At 37.2% G+C, this 14,264-nt stretch overlaps 1 protein-coding gene across 1 annotated transcript in view; it reads right to left on the reverse strand.

The window, feature by feature from the left end:
- The window catches only part of FRK (fyn related Src family tyrosine kinase), a 135,960-nt gene extending 121,949 nt beyond the window's left edge, over nt 1–14,011 (reverse strand). The window contains exon 1 of the mRNA XM_077162708.1: nt 13,025–14,011. Within this exon, the coding sequence (XP_077018823.1) occupies nt 13,025–13,395 (371 nt within the window). The 5' untranslated portion in view covers nt 13,396–14,011. The remainder of the gene's footprint in view (nt 1–13,024) is intronic.
- Nucleotides 14,012–14,264: the final 253 nt, after the last annotated feature.

Raw genomic sequence — 14,264 nt, forward strand, 5'->3', positions numbered from 1 at the left:
GAAATATCATTGTATTCACTGTATTACAGAAACCCGGAGCTTAACAGAGGACTACTCTATAATTATAGCATACCTTAGAAGAGAATCAGGGCTTACCTAACCCACTACCCATCTGTCTTCTAGGAAAATGCAAAAAAGACCATATATTGCCTTTTATATAAAAAATTATGGAATAGGAACCTACTGCACTCTTCTGTTTTGTAAAATAGTACTGCTACTATATCAGAGAAAATAAGTATTAAAAATATAGACACAGGGTATGTAATTAAACATACATTATTTTTTAAGGACTCATTACTTACTTATTTCTAAGTAACTTCTGACCTTGAAGCCTCCTTAATCTATACCACTATAGTTCTTTCCTTCAATGACAAATTTCTTTAAAGAGTTATGTATATTTGTACTCTACTGTCAAGATCTTGGCCTGAGCCCACTATTTCCAAAACAATACCCCAAATCCAGGAGAAAAATTCTGATGAAATTTGCTAAAAATTTTGAAAGGCCAAACATACTGAACTAAAAATGAACTCCATTCTCATTCCACTCCAAGCCCCAATTCCAAAGATTCAAACCCTCCAGAGAATGCCTAATATCTATCAACTTTGATATACAAGAGATGGTGTAACCCTTTGTAAGTCCCAACAAAACTTATGTGGTCCTTTAGGACCTTGCAGGCTCTGTACAGAGATGAAGGCAGCTGGGTTTCATTGCCTATTGAGCTTTTGCTTTCCCTCATCTCTGATTCTCAGCATGGACCCAAGTCCCATATGTGGGGCCCTAGAATTGAAAACTTTTTCTATGGCTTAACTCAACCAAAACCTCCCAGTGAAGTGTCCCAGCAGAGCATGCAGTTCCCTTTTATAACTTATATTTCAAAACAGCATTTTAGGGTTACCAGTAACTACCAGCAAGCCTAATGGTCTTGACCTAGTCCTCATCACTTTCATCTTTCTTTGGCATTTTATTCGGAATCTCCTCATTGAAAAGATTATGGCAAGATGGTAGATTAGGAAGCTCCAGGAGTCAGTCCCTCCACCAGAACAATACTATTGAACTAGCAGGAACTGTCTGATTCAACTATTTTTGAAACTCCAGAGAACAATAGAATATTGCGCAGTATCCAGGGAAGATCAAGAGAAAGAGGCTGGTAAGTAATGGTAAATATTGGTGAAATTCACTCTGTATAGTGGCTACCATTCCCCATCCCCTAGCGTGTGCCAAGCAGCAGTGCAGCCCTCGCCCTTGGCTCATGGTAAAGCTTACGGATGCTAGGGTGGGCTATAAAGATCTAATTCCTCAGATCTGGGAGTGTGTAGTCTGATTGCTGAGCATTGCTTTTGATCAGCTACTTCAGATCTCTTGGGGCCTAGCCCCCACGGGAGCGGGAGGGGGCCATTGTTTCAAATCAGTAGAGGATTCTTAAAGATAGTGTCCTTCCTCAAAACTATGAAAAAGTTAAAAGTCTGCATTTACTGGGCAAGTGCTAAATCCAGAAAGTACAGTTTCAAAAAGCTGTGGGAGAAGCTTCTGGCACTCTAGCTGGCCCCTCCTTTACCCCCTTTGCAAGGCACTGTGGACACTACCAGTGCCCCAACTGTGCATTTATCACCTTGTTCCCTGCTGGGAAAGACTGACATGGGAAACTCCTCTCTGGCTTACTCTGCCCTAGAATTTGCCATGCAGGCAAAAGCAGTTTAGCACAATTAAATCAGTGTAAGAAACAATTAAGGCAAACAACCTGGGGAAAAGATTTACCTGTGTTAAGCCCTAAAACAGAGCACCCAAGAGAGAGAGGAAGTCCATTTCAAAGGAAGTAGAAGGGGCATTCAAATTCCTTAAACAGAAGAAAAAGAATCAAATTAGAGAGTTAACATAGCACGTGTTTAGCATAGTGACTGGTTTATTCTATAAATGCTCAGTAAATATTATTTACTCATATCACTAGATTATAAGCTCCAATAGTTCAGGAAACAAGTAGCCTGGTAAATATCATGCACTCAATGACAGAGTAAATTAAATTGTTCTTGTTAAGACCATCAATGATACTTCTTAAATTGGTGTTAATCCAATGAACAATATTCAGCTGTAAACTTATTTGTGGCAACTTATTCCTGGAAACCCCCCTTACGCTTTCCAACAGACCATTCCAGACTGGTGTTATAGGTTGAATTGTATCCCCCCAAAAAGATATATTGAAGTTCTAACCCCCAGTTCCTGTGAACGTGACCTTATTAGGAAGGAGGGTCATTGTAAATGGAATTAGTTGAGCCAAAATGAGGTCATATCGAGTATGGTGGGCCTTAATTCAACATGACTGGTATCCTTATAATAAGAGGAAATTTGAAGACAGACACAGAAAGAGAAGATGGTCATGTGATGACTGAGGCAGGAATTGAGTTATGCCACAAGCTAAGGACAGCCAGCTGCTGCCAAACACCAGGAGAAAGCCATGGTACAGATTCTTCCTTACAGACTTCAGAGAAAGCAAAGTCGTTCCGACATTTTGATTTCAGACTTTCAGCTTCCAGAACTGAGACAACAAATTTCTATTGTTTTAAGCAAAAAAAAAAAAAAAACTTCCAACAACAAAAAAAGTCACAGGGGTATTACTAAAATTCCAAAAAGAATTATCAATTCTTTTGCTTGAATTCTACCAAAAACAGAGGTGTCAACAATTCCTAACTCATTCTATGAGACCAACATTACCTTCATACCAAAGATACCACAAGAAAAGAAAATTGCAAACCAGTATCTCCGATGAATATAGATGTAAAACTCCTCAACAAAGCACTAGCAACCAAATCCACCAGCACATTAAACTTCATGAGGTATATAGTTTGCCAGGCATGACACCAGAAAAACAAGTATCCTGCACTCAAGGACTTCACAGTCCCACAGAACAGACAGAATTTTTATGACCAGCCATTATATGACAAAAGTACAGGTACTACAGGCATGCTGGAGGCAAGCCAACCTCACTCCAATCATTTATCAGAGCTGTACAGTCTTATACTTAAACTCTCATAGCTTGAATCTTCTCATCTGTAAACGGGAATAATAACTATCTCATTGAGTCGTAAGCATTAAAATAATGCAGGTAAAGGTATTTGCTTAGTGGGTAGCACAACTGTAAGCTCTCAATAAATGCTATTTATTATTAACTACTGCTCTACTAAGTACAAAATCATGGGATAATGATTCAAACAAGTTATGAATTCTTTCTGTGAGGATCAGAAAAAGCTTCTTAGAAGAGGGTCATGTGAGTTGAATCCTGAGAGGAAGGCATGATTTCCCCCAACCAGGACTGATCTCTCCTACCTCTGCATAAATTTACCTGTGTATCTGTTCCCTCACTCAAGCATTTACTTATTTTTACTTTTATTTTTAACATTTTTATTGTGAAATACAGCATATATACAAAAATATCAATAAATCTCAAAGTACATTGCAACAAGTAGATATAAAACCAATTTCAGAGTCTGTTTTGGGTTCCAGTTCCACAATTTTAAGTTTTTCCTTCTACTTGCTTCAAGACACTGGAGACTAAAATATCAATATAATAATTCAGCAGTCATACTCATTTGTTAAATCCTATCTTCTCTATTCTAACTCCTCCTTCTCCTTTGATCCTTCTCTCAATCTTTAGGGGTATTTGGGCTATCCCTTTTGAATTTTCATGTTGGAAAGGGCTGTCGATAATACGGGATAGGGGAATGGAACTAGCTGATGTTCTGGAGAGGCTAGTCCCTCTGGACCAGGACTTATCTGGCCTAGGAAACCATCTGGAGCTTGTAGGTTTCTGGAAGGTAATCTCAGTATGTGAAACTTTTGTGGAATCTCAGATAAAGTCCTAGGTGTTCTTTAGGGCTGAGAGAAATGGTTTTGGTTGGAGTTTGGAAAACCCTCAAGCATTTATTTTTAAATGCACAACAGACTCTTTGTATTATTCTCGTGTCACTCATCAGAGTCCTACCTGTGCTAACCAAGAAAGAAAGAAGAAGTCCCTGCCCTCCAGCAGCTGGCCTAGCACTATTAACCAGGCCATGGTGTTGTGAGGAGCTGGTCTGGCACTAAAGCTAAGCTTTGGTGTTCTGTTGAAGGACCTCATGGAACATAAGCATTGGACAAGGACACTCTGTGACAATGAAAGATGAAGACAAAATCAAAAGCACTCTGTAATCATGTCTGAACAAAGGCATGGACATTGCCTAACCACAAAAATGACCAAACATCAATCTATCCTAGCTAATACAAGTATTTCTTTACCAATTTTAGTTTTAGTCTTGGACTTTCCTCTTTCCTGACAAGAGTTATTAAGATATCCAATCATATAACTGCCCTCACTGCTGGAAAGCATCCAATCCAGAGTACAGTCTTGCTTCCTTAAACCCTGCCCAAAATCACAACCCTGAATCCTATAGTTCATCCTATCTGACATCCTATTCCCGTACTGCCCCACATTCTCCATGGTATGCATTCTCCCTCGCTGCCACAAGTCTTAGACCACTCCACGTATATTTCTGCTGGTCTTTGGCTGGAGGGCAGTGGCATAACATTTTCCTAAGACTGTAAAATTCTCTGGCACAGAAACAATGGCTTATTCATTTTTATATCTCCTACTATACCAAAAAAAAAAACTGCCTTTAATAGAAACAATACATTCAAAACGTTTGTGGAATAGATACATGAATCTCATAGAAACTATTGTCTTCAATTACCAGAAATGCCAAAGAGACTTTGGAGAAAGTGTCCTGGATCCCGTTTCATGGTAGTACATTGCTGGCATCATCCAGGAATGATTCTCTGGCAGTAATTTTGCAGGCAGCACAAGGCTGGCTCTGTGGGGGTGACATCCTCCTGTACTGAGAATCTTAATATATCATAACTGAATTCCTTTTAGAAATGGCAAAAAAGATAAATTTGAAGCTGGAATAGCATTAAAATGACTTCAGATCTATCAATAACACTGACCCTTAAGAAGAACCCTAAAGGATTTTTCTGAATCATCCAAATCGCAATGCCAATGCAGTAATGTAACATTTGTATTAATGGAAATATTTGGATAGAAGATTCTAAATGTCTTTCCCAAGAGATACCACATGCCTTCCAAAATTCCAAAGTTCCAAGTAAGCATTTCTTGAATTGCATTTTTTATCTTACCCATTTAAAAAGCACTGAAATCCTAAAAATGAGAGAAAAAAACTCTAATTTTAAAATTTTGTCAGAATTGGAAAAGACACATAAAATAAGCTCTATGAATAAAAAAAAGAAGACATATAAATAAAAGCACCATTAAAGCTTTTTGACACTCAATTTTTTAATAGAAGAACATCTCACTAAAAAACTCTGTGGGAAAAATATACCATGACAAAAAAGTTCTCATACCAGGGATAGCTTATTATAGCCTCTGAATTTACCCAAAGAAACAGCTGAGTGGGTGATGCAGAGCACATGATCGACATTTGCATCCATGCATCTTAGCAAAATTCCTGTTACATTAATGTTCAAAGAAACTGCCACATAAACTAATACTAAAGATGAAAGATTCAGAAAAGTAGCCACAGGGAAGCTGAAACACCACTAAAGCGGCTATTAATCTACTTAACCGCACTCCCGGGAGCAACCTGCCCAAATCCTTCCAATATAAGTGCAGAGAACTCCCATTTAACAAATTGGAGTCAGCGAAGGCTGCAGAGAAATCAGCAGCTAATTAGCAAGAAAACTAGTAAAAAAGAATGTATTAAGTATTTTGTTTGGTAATGCTTTAAAATGCAACAGAGATTATCTATTAATATTCAATCAAGTCAAACATTCAGTAGGTACAAGCTGAAAGATATTTCATATACATAATGATTTCAAATTATGTGTGTTGAACAAAAAAACTGAAATTAAAAGTCTGGTCCTACAGCATTAATTTTATATACTGAGCTGTGGTTTGCTGTCCGTTTGAAAGCTTAGGTCAGTAATTCCTTTAGTTTGAATATAATCACAGTACAGTTTCAAATAAGTACAGTTCAAATAAATTAGTGACCCTAAGTATTTTCTTCCGGAGTATAGATTAGAACAATTAATTTGTGGTAGCTGGGCAATTATGCTATTATGATTATGAATCTAGCGAAAAATAAGGCATGAATGACTCATTGCAAAAGAATGCAAACTGACCTTTGCCATTAATAAAGAAACTTCCTAGATTTTCCTGGTAGGTAAAAAGCAACTCAGAGAGGGACAGTCATAGAACAAAGGTGGCTCTGTTAGCTGCTCCTAAAGAGGCCTGAAATTTGTTGATCCACAATCATTCATTTAATTATTCATTTATCCAACCAATATTTATGACATGCTTATTAAACACAGATGCCACACTAAACAGCAGAGCCCAAGGCTCTGACCCCACTTCCCACCACCCACATCCAGAGTTTATAATCTTGCAGAAAATAAATTAGCCATAATGACCAAGGATGTTAAAGTCTCTAACCTGGAATACTAATGTAGTCCAGGATATCAGAAAAGGCTTAAGGGAGGGGAAATCTGAAGGATGAATGAGAATTAGAAAATGAGGAGGGAGAGCAATGCAGGCTGAGAGAACAGCACCTGTGAAGACCTTAGGTCAGGGAGAAAATAAAACAGTTAAAAAAAACTAAAGATGCTCAGTAGGCAGGAGGCCTGCTGTAGGGGAAGAATACTGTGAACCAAGGCTAGACAGGAGGTATGCAGAGTATAACCCATTTAAACAGAAGGAAACAAGGAGCTGCCCAACTAAATAATGGGGAACATTATCAAGCCTTATGTGCCAGGTACTCTCCAGCGTACCCTCTCTGCTCAAATAGTCTCACTTCAGTCACATAATCTGAGATAAGCAACATTATTATTCCTGATTTATAAATAAGAAACTGAGGCAGAGGGCTCCAATAATTTGTTCAAGGTCACACAGTTAAATTATGATAGAGACAAATTCAAATCCAGATCACATGGGGCAGTGTCCTGGTTCCTTATGGGCACCAATGGCTGGGCCAAAAAGGACAACCAGCCCTTCTATTTCAATTAAAACTTTTTACCATTAATGTTTGAATCTAGTTAAAATAGCTATCAGAAGAACCCAAATATGTTCTGATTTTTGTTTCCTATATATATTTTCACTGGTATTGGTGATTGGGAAATCTGAAGGGAATTTTCTGAGCTGATTACCAGAGCTCAGCGAAGCAAAGTATTACTATGTGAACAACATATTAGTTGCTAATAAAAAGTTAGCCTTACTTTAGTATCAAAAGTTGTGTCTACTTGGACAATTTCAGCTTGGTGAGATGTTTGACTTTGTTCTACAAAGCAAACCATAATGATATATCAACAGAGACAAACATTTAAATGAATTCAGTATAAGAAAAAACAAGCTAAACCCAAAACAACATTTTTTCCCAAAAAGCATATTCAATTAAGTTGGAATTTAGGTTCTAATCTAGGATTGAAGTTTATGACATTTAAGACAATAGTTTAAGATTTATTCACTAACCTAAAATTATTCCATCATTAGAAATTTGTTGAAAACTTCAAAAGAAAAAACTTAGCAATACTTGTACTAGAGAGAGTGGTTCTGAACAGGATGCTGCCATTAAAACTTTCAAAGTTTTATAGATTTTATTAATTTTCCTAGAAAAGATTAGGAATGACCCCTGATTCATTTTAATGTTTCCATACTATGTCATTTCATTGTTTCCCAAAGGAATTTTGAGCTGTATGTAATCAAATTTCACTACTATTATTTAACTATTTTAAATGACTATTAATTAAATTCAAACTTTTGTGACTTCAATGCAGTTCAGTTGGTACCTCTTTTCTTTACTTCTTCACCTCTGCCATAATTCTTTTAAAATGTATTTTAATTTAGCAGTTAGTTACTATTTTTCTTAAAAATTGTGACAATTCATATAAAAATTCATTATGTAACAAAGTGAGATAAAGTTATTTAAAAATAAACACAGTAGAGTTATATTAACATAAAAAATCACATAACCATTATACCTGGCATGTAAAACCTCTGATTACTCATTTTAGCAACATATTGTTATTTTTACTTCAGAGTAAGTAGCATACAACTACAAATAATTCAAAGAATGGGGAAAACTGAAAATACGATCATGAAATAATAGACTTTTCTAAGTACTTGCATGTCATCTAACTATACCTTTGGTTGATTTAAATTGTATGTACTAAAATTTTTATCTTAGATTTATCAAAAATCTTTAATTGCATCGACAGTCATATATACATGTAATGTATGTATTTTACCTATATTCATAAACATCTTTTTTACTTAGTTTCTAAAAATGGTGGTGTATAAGTATACTTTGTCTTAGAGAGGAGAACCATAAACACATTATTTGTATTTTCCATGCACATACATTTAGTCTTCCTTGACAACTAGCGCAAAGGAAAAGAGCTAAAAGTTCTGGATAAATAATAATTTTGGAACTGATTGCTTACAAGTGATTTTCTACTAATGTAAATTATTCAAAGTAGGTAAGATCTATTATGTTGTATAGGCTTTTAAATACTCTGCTGCCTTTTTCGTTACTGGTTTCCTAACAGTAATTTTAATTTTTAAACTACATTGTTACTTTACTTTTAACTAGTTTAAGGTGTAAAAGCTTTGAAATTTGAAATGCTGGTTTTATATCCCCGTTGAGAAAGAAATCTACCAACATCTAGGTAGAAAATAACTGGAAACACTGCGTTCAATAATTAGTAAAATCAGGAGTATTCAAATCACCAAATAGTGAAGCCTCCACTCTGTTCTAAAATGAGGGTATGAGAATCTTCCTGGGAATAGACCACTTTATTTCTCCATGCTACCTTTATCAAACCAGACAATGCAATGATCTTAAATTAGACAAAACATTTAAAGAGCTCTACTGATATCTTAAACAGAAGCATTAAGTAGAAAAACATTCCCTAAACAGATGGGGGAACTCCCAATATCTTTATGCTACATAACAGTCTAACATTTTTATCCCATCAGTATAAACTATCTACAGAACTATAAGTTACAAATATTTATTTCTTGCTTTCTTGTTTAATAGTGAATGGAAGAGAAATTGGAAATAATCTATCTCTACTGGGAAACAAGAGTAGAGAAACAATTTACTACAAAATACTTTGCTTCTTCTCCTGCTAAGGTGCTAACAGGGAATAAAAAGACACCTTTGTAGGTCAGTCTGGGTGGTTTCTGTAGCCCTCCTAGAGGCAAAGGTATCCAGAAGCTTAGAAGTATATAGATAGGTTTCATAGCTTTTACTGTTCATGCATAAGTGCAGAGACAACTTAACATAAAGCTGAATCAAAGTGCAACAAAATGAACACTAATTCCTCCAAGTTGGGTAAGTCCTTCAGCTAGCTTTATACCAGGCTCATTGAATGGACTCAGAACAAAATCATTTATTGATTCTCAATAAGAACATTCACAAGAATATGACACAGAAGAGATAAAGCTTAATATAAAAGAAGCTCTGAGATTACGTGATCTGATTTTTTTAATTGAATCTTAATTTATATCTTTGAGAGGCTTAGGGAGTCAAAATTTCAGCAGTGTATTTCACTGTTCTTACCATAATTTAAGACTCTTCTTACTTACAGAGCAGACAAGTTGGTTATCTTTACTGCTACCCTTGATTTAAGTTGCTGTGTCCACCCTGTTCTCTCTCCCCAACATTCCAGAAGACTGAACTGACCTCATTTCTAATCTTAGTCCAATTTAACTGTACACACAGAAAGCAAGTGGGCCCCAACTTAGGCACACTTAAAACTATATGTAAAACTTTTTATGGATAAATGATGCTACAGGTAAATTATACTATAGATGGCCAAGTTGCTTCCTATTAATATGCTGCTTTACTTCAATTTTTTTACAATAAAGGCAATAACTTAGAGCCACTACACTCAGCTCCAAGTTTATATGTAATTTCAAACCATCAATCTCTCTGTGAACTTTTTATCTTTAAAACCACCATGAATAAAAAAAATTAAAGAGAGTTCTGAGAATTCAGAGCTTAAGAGTAAAGTTTTTGAAGGATTCTATGTTGGAAAAAAAACATTCATTTATGAAAGGATCTAGAAATAAATTCAAGTTGAAGATGAGAGAAATATAATGATTCATCATAGAGACAAATCATTAATAATTGGTTTATTCTGTCAGTTAATGTAAGATATTTAGAATGGGAAAAGTATGATTTCTAATAATCAATTAGTAAACTGGTTTATCATTTAACAATAGTCTAGTTCCTCTTTTGACATCCCTAATCCCTTCATTAGAACTAAAGTAAAATCCCCAACTGTTTTGCCATGGCACTAATAATTTCAGGAGTATTTGCATTAATTTCTTATTAATGCAAGTTCAGAATAAAGAAATAAATAGACAAATGTTCATATATATTGCATGAAACTGGTCTAATTAGAAATTTGATTATTCAACTTACATTGTTTTTCCACTGCCTTCTCATCTTATAAACATTACTTTATAAGATTAAATCTTATAAATTACTTTATAAGATTACTTTATAAGATTAAGTTAAATCTTTACTTAACATTACTTAGTGGACTCAATGCAGAATAAACTGCATTGCTTCTCAAGTATTCCTACGGGGAAAATGAAGCATAAACTTGAGAAAACCTACTGAAGAAAAGATATTAGGAGCTGTTTTTCATGGTGTTAAGGCACTGTGTAGGTGGCTTGCACACCTTCACTCAGAAGCCTGTTAGGTTAAAATCATTTCTATATGAAGTGGAGTAGAGTTCTAGAGGCTACAACTACTTGCACTAAAAGTACTGTAGCAATTTAGCCATATGGTGACAAGCAACCTCAGATGTAACCTGGGTTCACAGGTGAATGTAATCGTGTGCACTTCAAAGGAAACAAGTAGCCCATGCTGACAGAAGGTGCAGAGGCAGCATCTTCTCAACATCATAACTTTTCCATAGGGTGTGAAAATTCCAAGGGAAGCTTACTATAGTTGTATTGGCAGGTAGAGACACACGGGAACACTACTGAGAACCAATTCCAAGAGGAAAGATCAGGAGTTATATGTCGAAGGAAAAAAAAAATATTTCTTGACTACAGATGACTCCCTGAGAATCATAAAAAAATAGCCACAATACTTTAGTGGCTTTATTTTGTGTTTGTTAAGCAAAGGCAGCCTAAATTAGTAAAGATACTATGTTCAAACCTTTTATCCAGAATGGTATCTTTTGTATTGCTTGTCTTGTTCCAGGCCACTTTCTTCATCATCATTTATAATTCTGCCAAATATGAATATAGCTGAGCCACTGCATATGAGACATAAGTGCTTACGTGCCCAGATAACCAGGAAATCCAGAAGTCTAGGCAACTCCAGACACCTTACAGATGAGGAAAGCGAAGACTTAAAAGAAGTTAAATGAACCGAATATAGTAAAACAGAGTAGTTTATGAATTCCAAGCACTAAATATTAGTATTACATAATAGTATACAGAGCTTTCACAGAATATAAAACATCCATCATGCTATAGCTTACAGGGAAATTATGTAAGTGAATATCTCCTCTGGTCCCTGTGTGTGTGTGTGTGTGTGTGTGTGTGTGCATGCACATAAGTATGCATTCAACAAATAATTAGGGATATTTCCTGTTGATTATCACAGAAAATCAATATCCACACAGGTGATTTTCTCATTTGAGAACTGATCAATTCCAGTCATCAAAAGTTTACATGTCAATTCATTTCTATTTTGGCATAAATTAATATCCTTCTTAACATTTATAGGCTTTTGGTGTTGGAAAGAATCTCAAAAATCACCTAATCACCCTTCATCTTTGGATCTGTGAGTTTGGAAAACAGCAATGAAGTCCCTATGACTCTTCTTGAACATTTTATTCCCTGAGCCAGAAAGGGATGCTTCAGATCACAGGAAAAAGAACAGGAGTGAACCCCCAGGGATTCCTCCACAACAGAACCATTCTAAAATATGAGCCCCTTTTCAGAAAGCCATCCCCAGTCTATTCACAGGAACCAGGAAACATAAGGTTGGGGCCAAAGAGAGAGAGTCTCTACTTGGTCCACTACCCACCAGATCACAAGTCTACATTGCCAAGACTCCTTTGTCTGCTTTATATTCTACCACTGCTAGCTTAGTCCTCCTTCCCCACCCACATGCATTCCTATGCATGGCACTTGCAAGAATGGATAGAAGGATGGATGGGTGGATTCACAGGATAGATGGACGGACGATGGATAGGTGAATAAATACATATAATGTCCCCTTTTGTTCCACTCTAATTCAAAGGATTCATTCAAATATGAGGGCAAAATATTTTTCTGCTTTTTGGGAAAATTTTGTTATTTTGAAAGTTAAAATTTACTAAATTTCTGTAGTCTCAAATCAGAGTAAAGACCAAAAGATATAGTTTGGGTAATACAACTCAGTGTCTAGGAATTCAAAGGAAATATCTACATTGTAATTTCACTGGAAAAAAAGTACTGGAAATGTTAGCATCTGCTAAATGTTAATGGTAGTTAGCCCTGTGTGTGCCCATCAGAATGAAAAGAGATTAGGATTAGAGTTAGAGCTAGAGTTGAGGTATTCCTCTGTAATGCTGTAATGTTTTTTTAAAAAAAACAAACAGTACTTTACATTTGAAACTGTGGTATTTAGGGAAGTCCTATGATTTACCCACAAATGAAAGGCAGTTTTGTTGTTTAAGTGAGCTGTGAGTTATTTTCCAGCCAAAGGGTATTAGATGTACTATTTGTTTATGTCGATGAAAATATGCCCAAGGCTCCTGGGCATACCTGCTGTAATAGAAGTTATTGCAACAACAATTACCTACCAGTTTCACTCTCACTTTGCGGGGGAGGTGCGTTTCAATTAGTGGGTTCTTGCCAGTACTTCCTCATACATTCTAGGAGCTCTTTGGAAATTGGGGGCTTATAGATGGGTAGGGAGGAAAGCTCATTACCCAGCCTTCAGAGAAGCAAGAAACAGTGTGGATTTGTACTACTCACGGCTCTGCCTGGAGGCTCCTGTCCTCAGCCACATAGTTAGAAGGAATATAGCCCTGGAGTTGCTGGCTGGAGCCATCTCTTCTTTTCTCCAAGTGCCTGGCAAACCACCAGCCTTCATGGGAAGAGTCCAGTACTTGGAGCTTGTCCCCGGCGCGGAAGCTCAGGTCCTCCGCTGTCCGAGCCTGATAATCAAACAGAGCCACGAAGTAGTGGCCGTGGCTTCTCTTGGGCTCCTGCTTCTGTGGCCGGGGAGCATCAGGTGAGTAACGGGCCCCTGGATTCTCGATCACCACCGGCTTGTCTGCCTCCTGGGACAAGCAGGGGAGACAGGGTTCCAAGTACCCCCGGAGTCTCAAGCAGATGTTGCCCATGGTGCCCTACCTGGTGGGGAGCAGGGGCGAGGGGCTTCTCCCTCTCGCCTTAGTCTCTGAGGAGCCACTTTCTTATCCTCCACCAGGCAACTTTGTAATCAACACCAACTCAGCATGCTTTGGAGAAGGTGCAAAGTCCTGTTTCACAACAGCCTGTCAGATGTGGCTGCAGCAATCTGCCTTCAGAGACTCACTTCTTTCCTTCTGCAGTAGTAGCTGCTCCTGCCCCAGAGCAGAAGATATCTTTTCTTCTGGTCCTGCTTAGGTGTCCCACAACAAAAGCAAAAGGAAATTGACCGAGGAATATTTAGACAAATGTCTGAGAACAGAAAAAAGTCATCTTGCCTTTTATCCCAAGGAAAAGTTAGCAAAAGGAAGGTATGAACTGCAGGTAAAATCTTCACACCTTGCCTTTGCCAGGCACTAACTCCCTGTGCTGAGTCTGTTTCCGTAGTTTGGCCAGTCCTGACCCCCAGTGCACTTTCCTTTTTGCTAATGAATAACCAACCAGCCGAGGTTATTGCCTTTAACATCCTGAGCTATTAACAGACCGCAATACTTTCTCCTGACTTCCTGGTTTGTTTTTGTCTGTGATCTAAATGGGATTCCTGGCCTCTTTACCCCTCCCTTTTCCCACACCCAGAAGAGACCAGAGCCTATACCAGGGAGCCAAATAGTTAAAGCAACCACCGAAATCCATATCCGTTTCACCCTGGAGAAACAGGCTAACTCAGGCAGCTTTTTCTCTTGCTATGCTCCCAGCTCATAAATTTGGGGAAATGTTGTCGCGTTTTTTTAACTCCATGAAGATGAGCAGTATTGTTTTGTCATCACTACAGGATATAAAATGCCAATGAAAATGCTTAGGT

This window comes from Tamandua tetradactyla, chromosome 5 (genome assembly GCF_023851605.1).
Source record: "Tamandua tetradactyla isolate mTamTet1 chromosome 5, mTamTet1.pri, whole genome shotgun sequence".
Taxonomy (NCBI): Eukaryota; Metazoa; Chordata; class Mammalia; order Pilosa; family Myrmecophagidae; genus Tamandua; species Tamandua tetradactyla.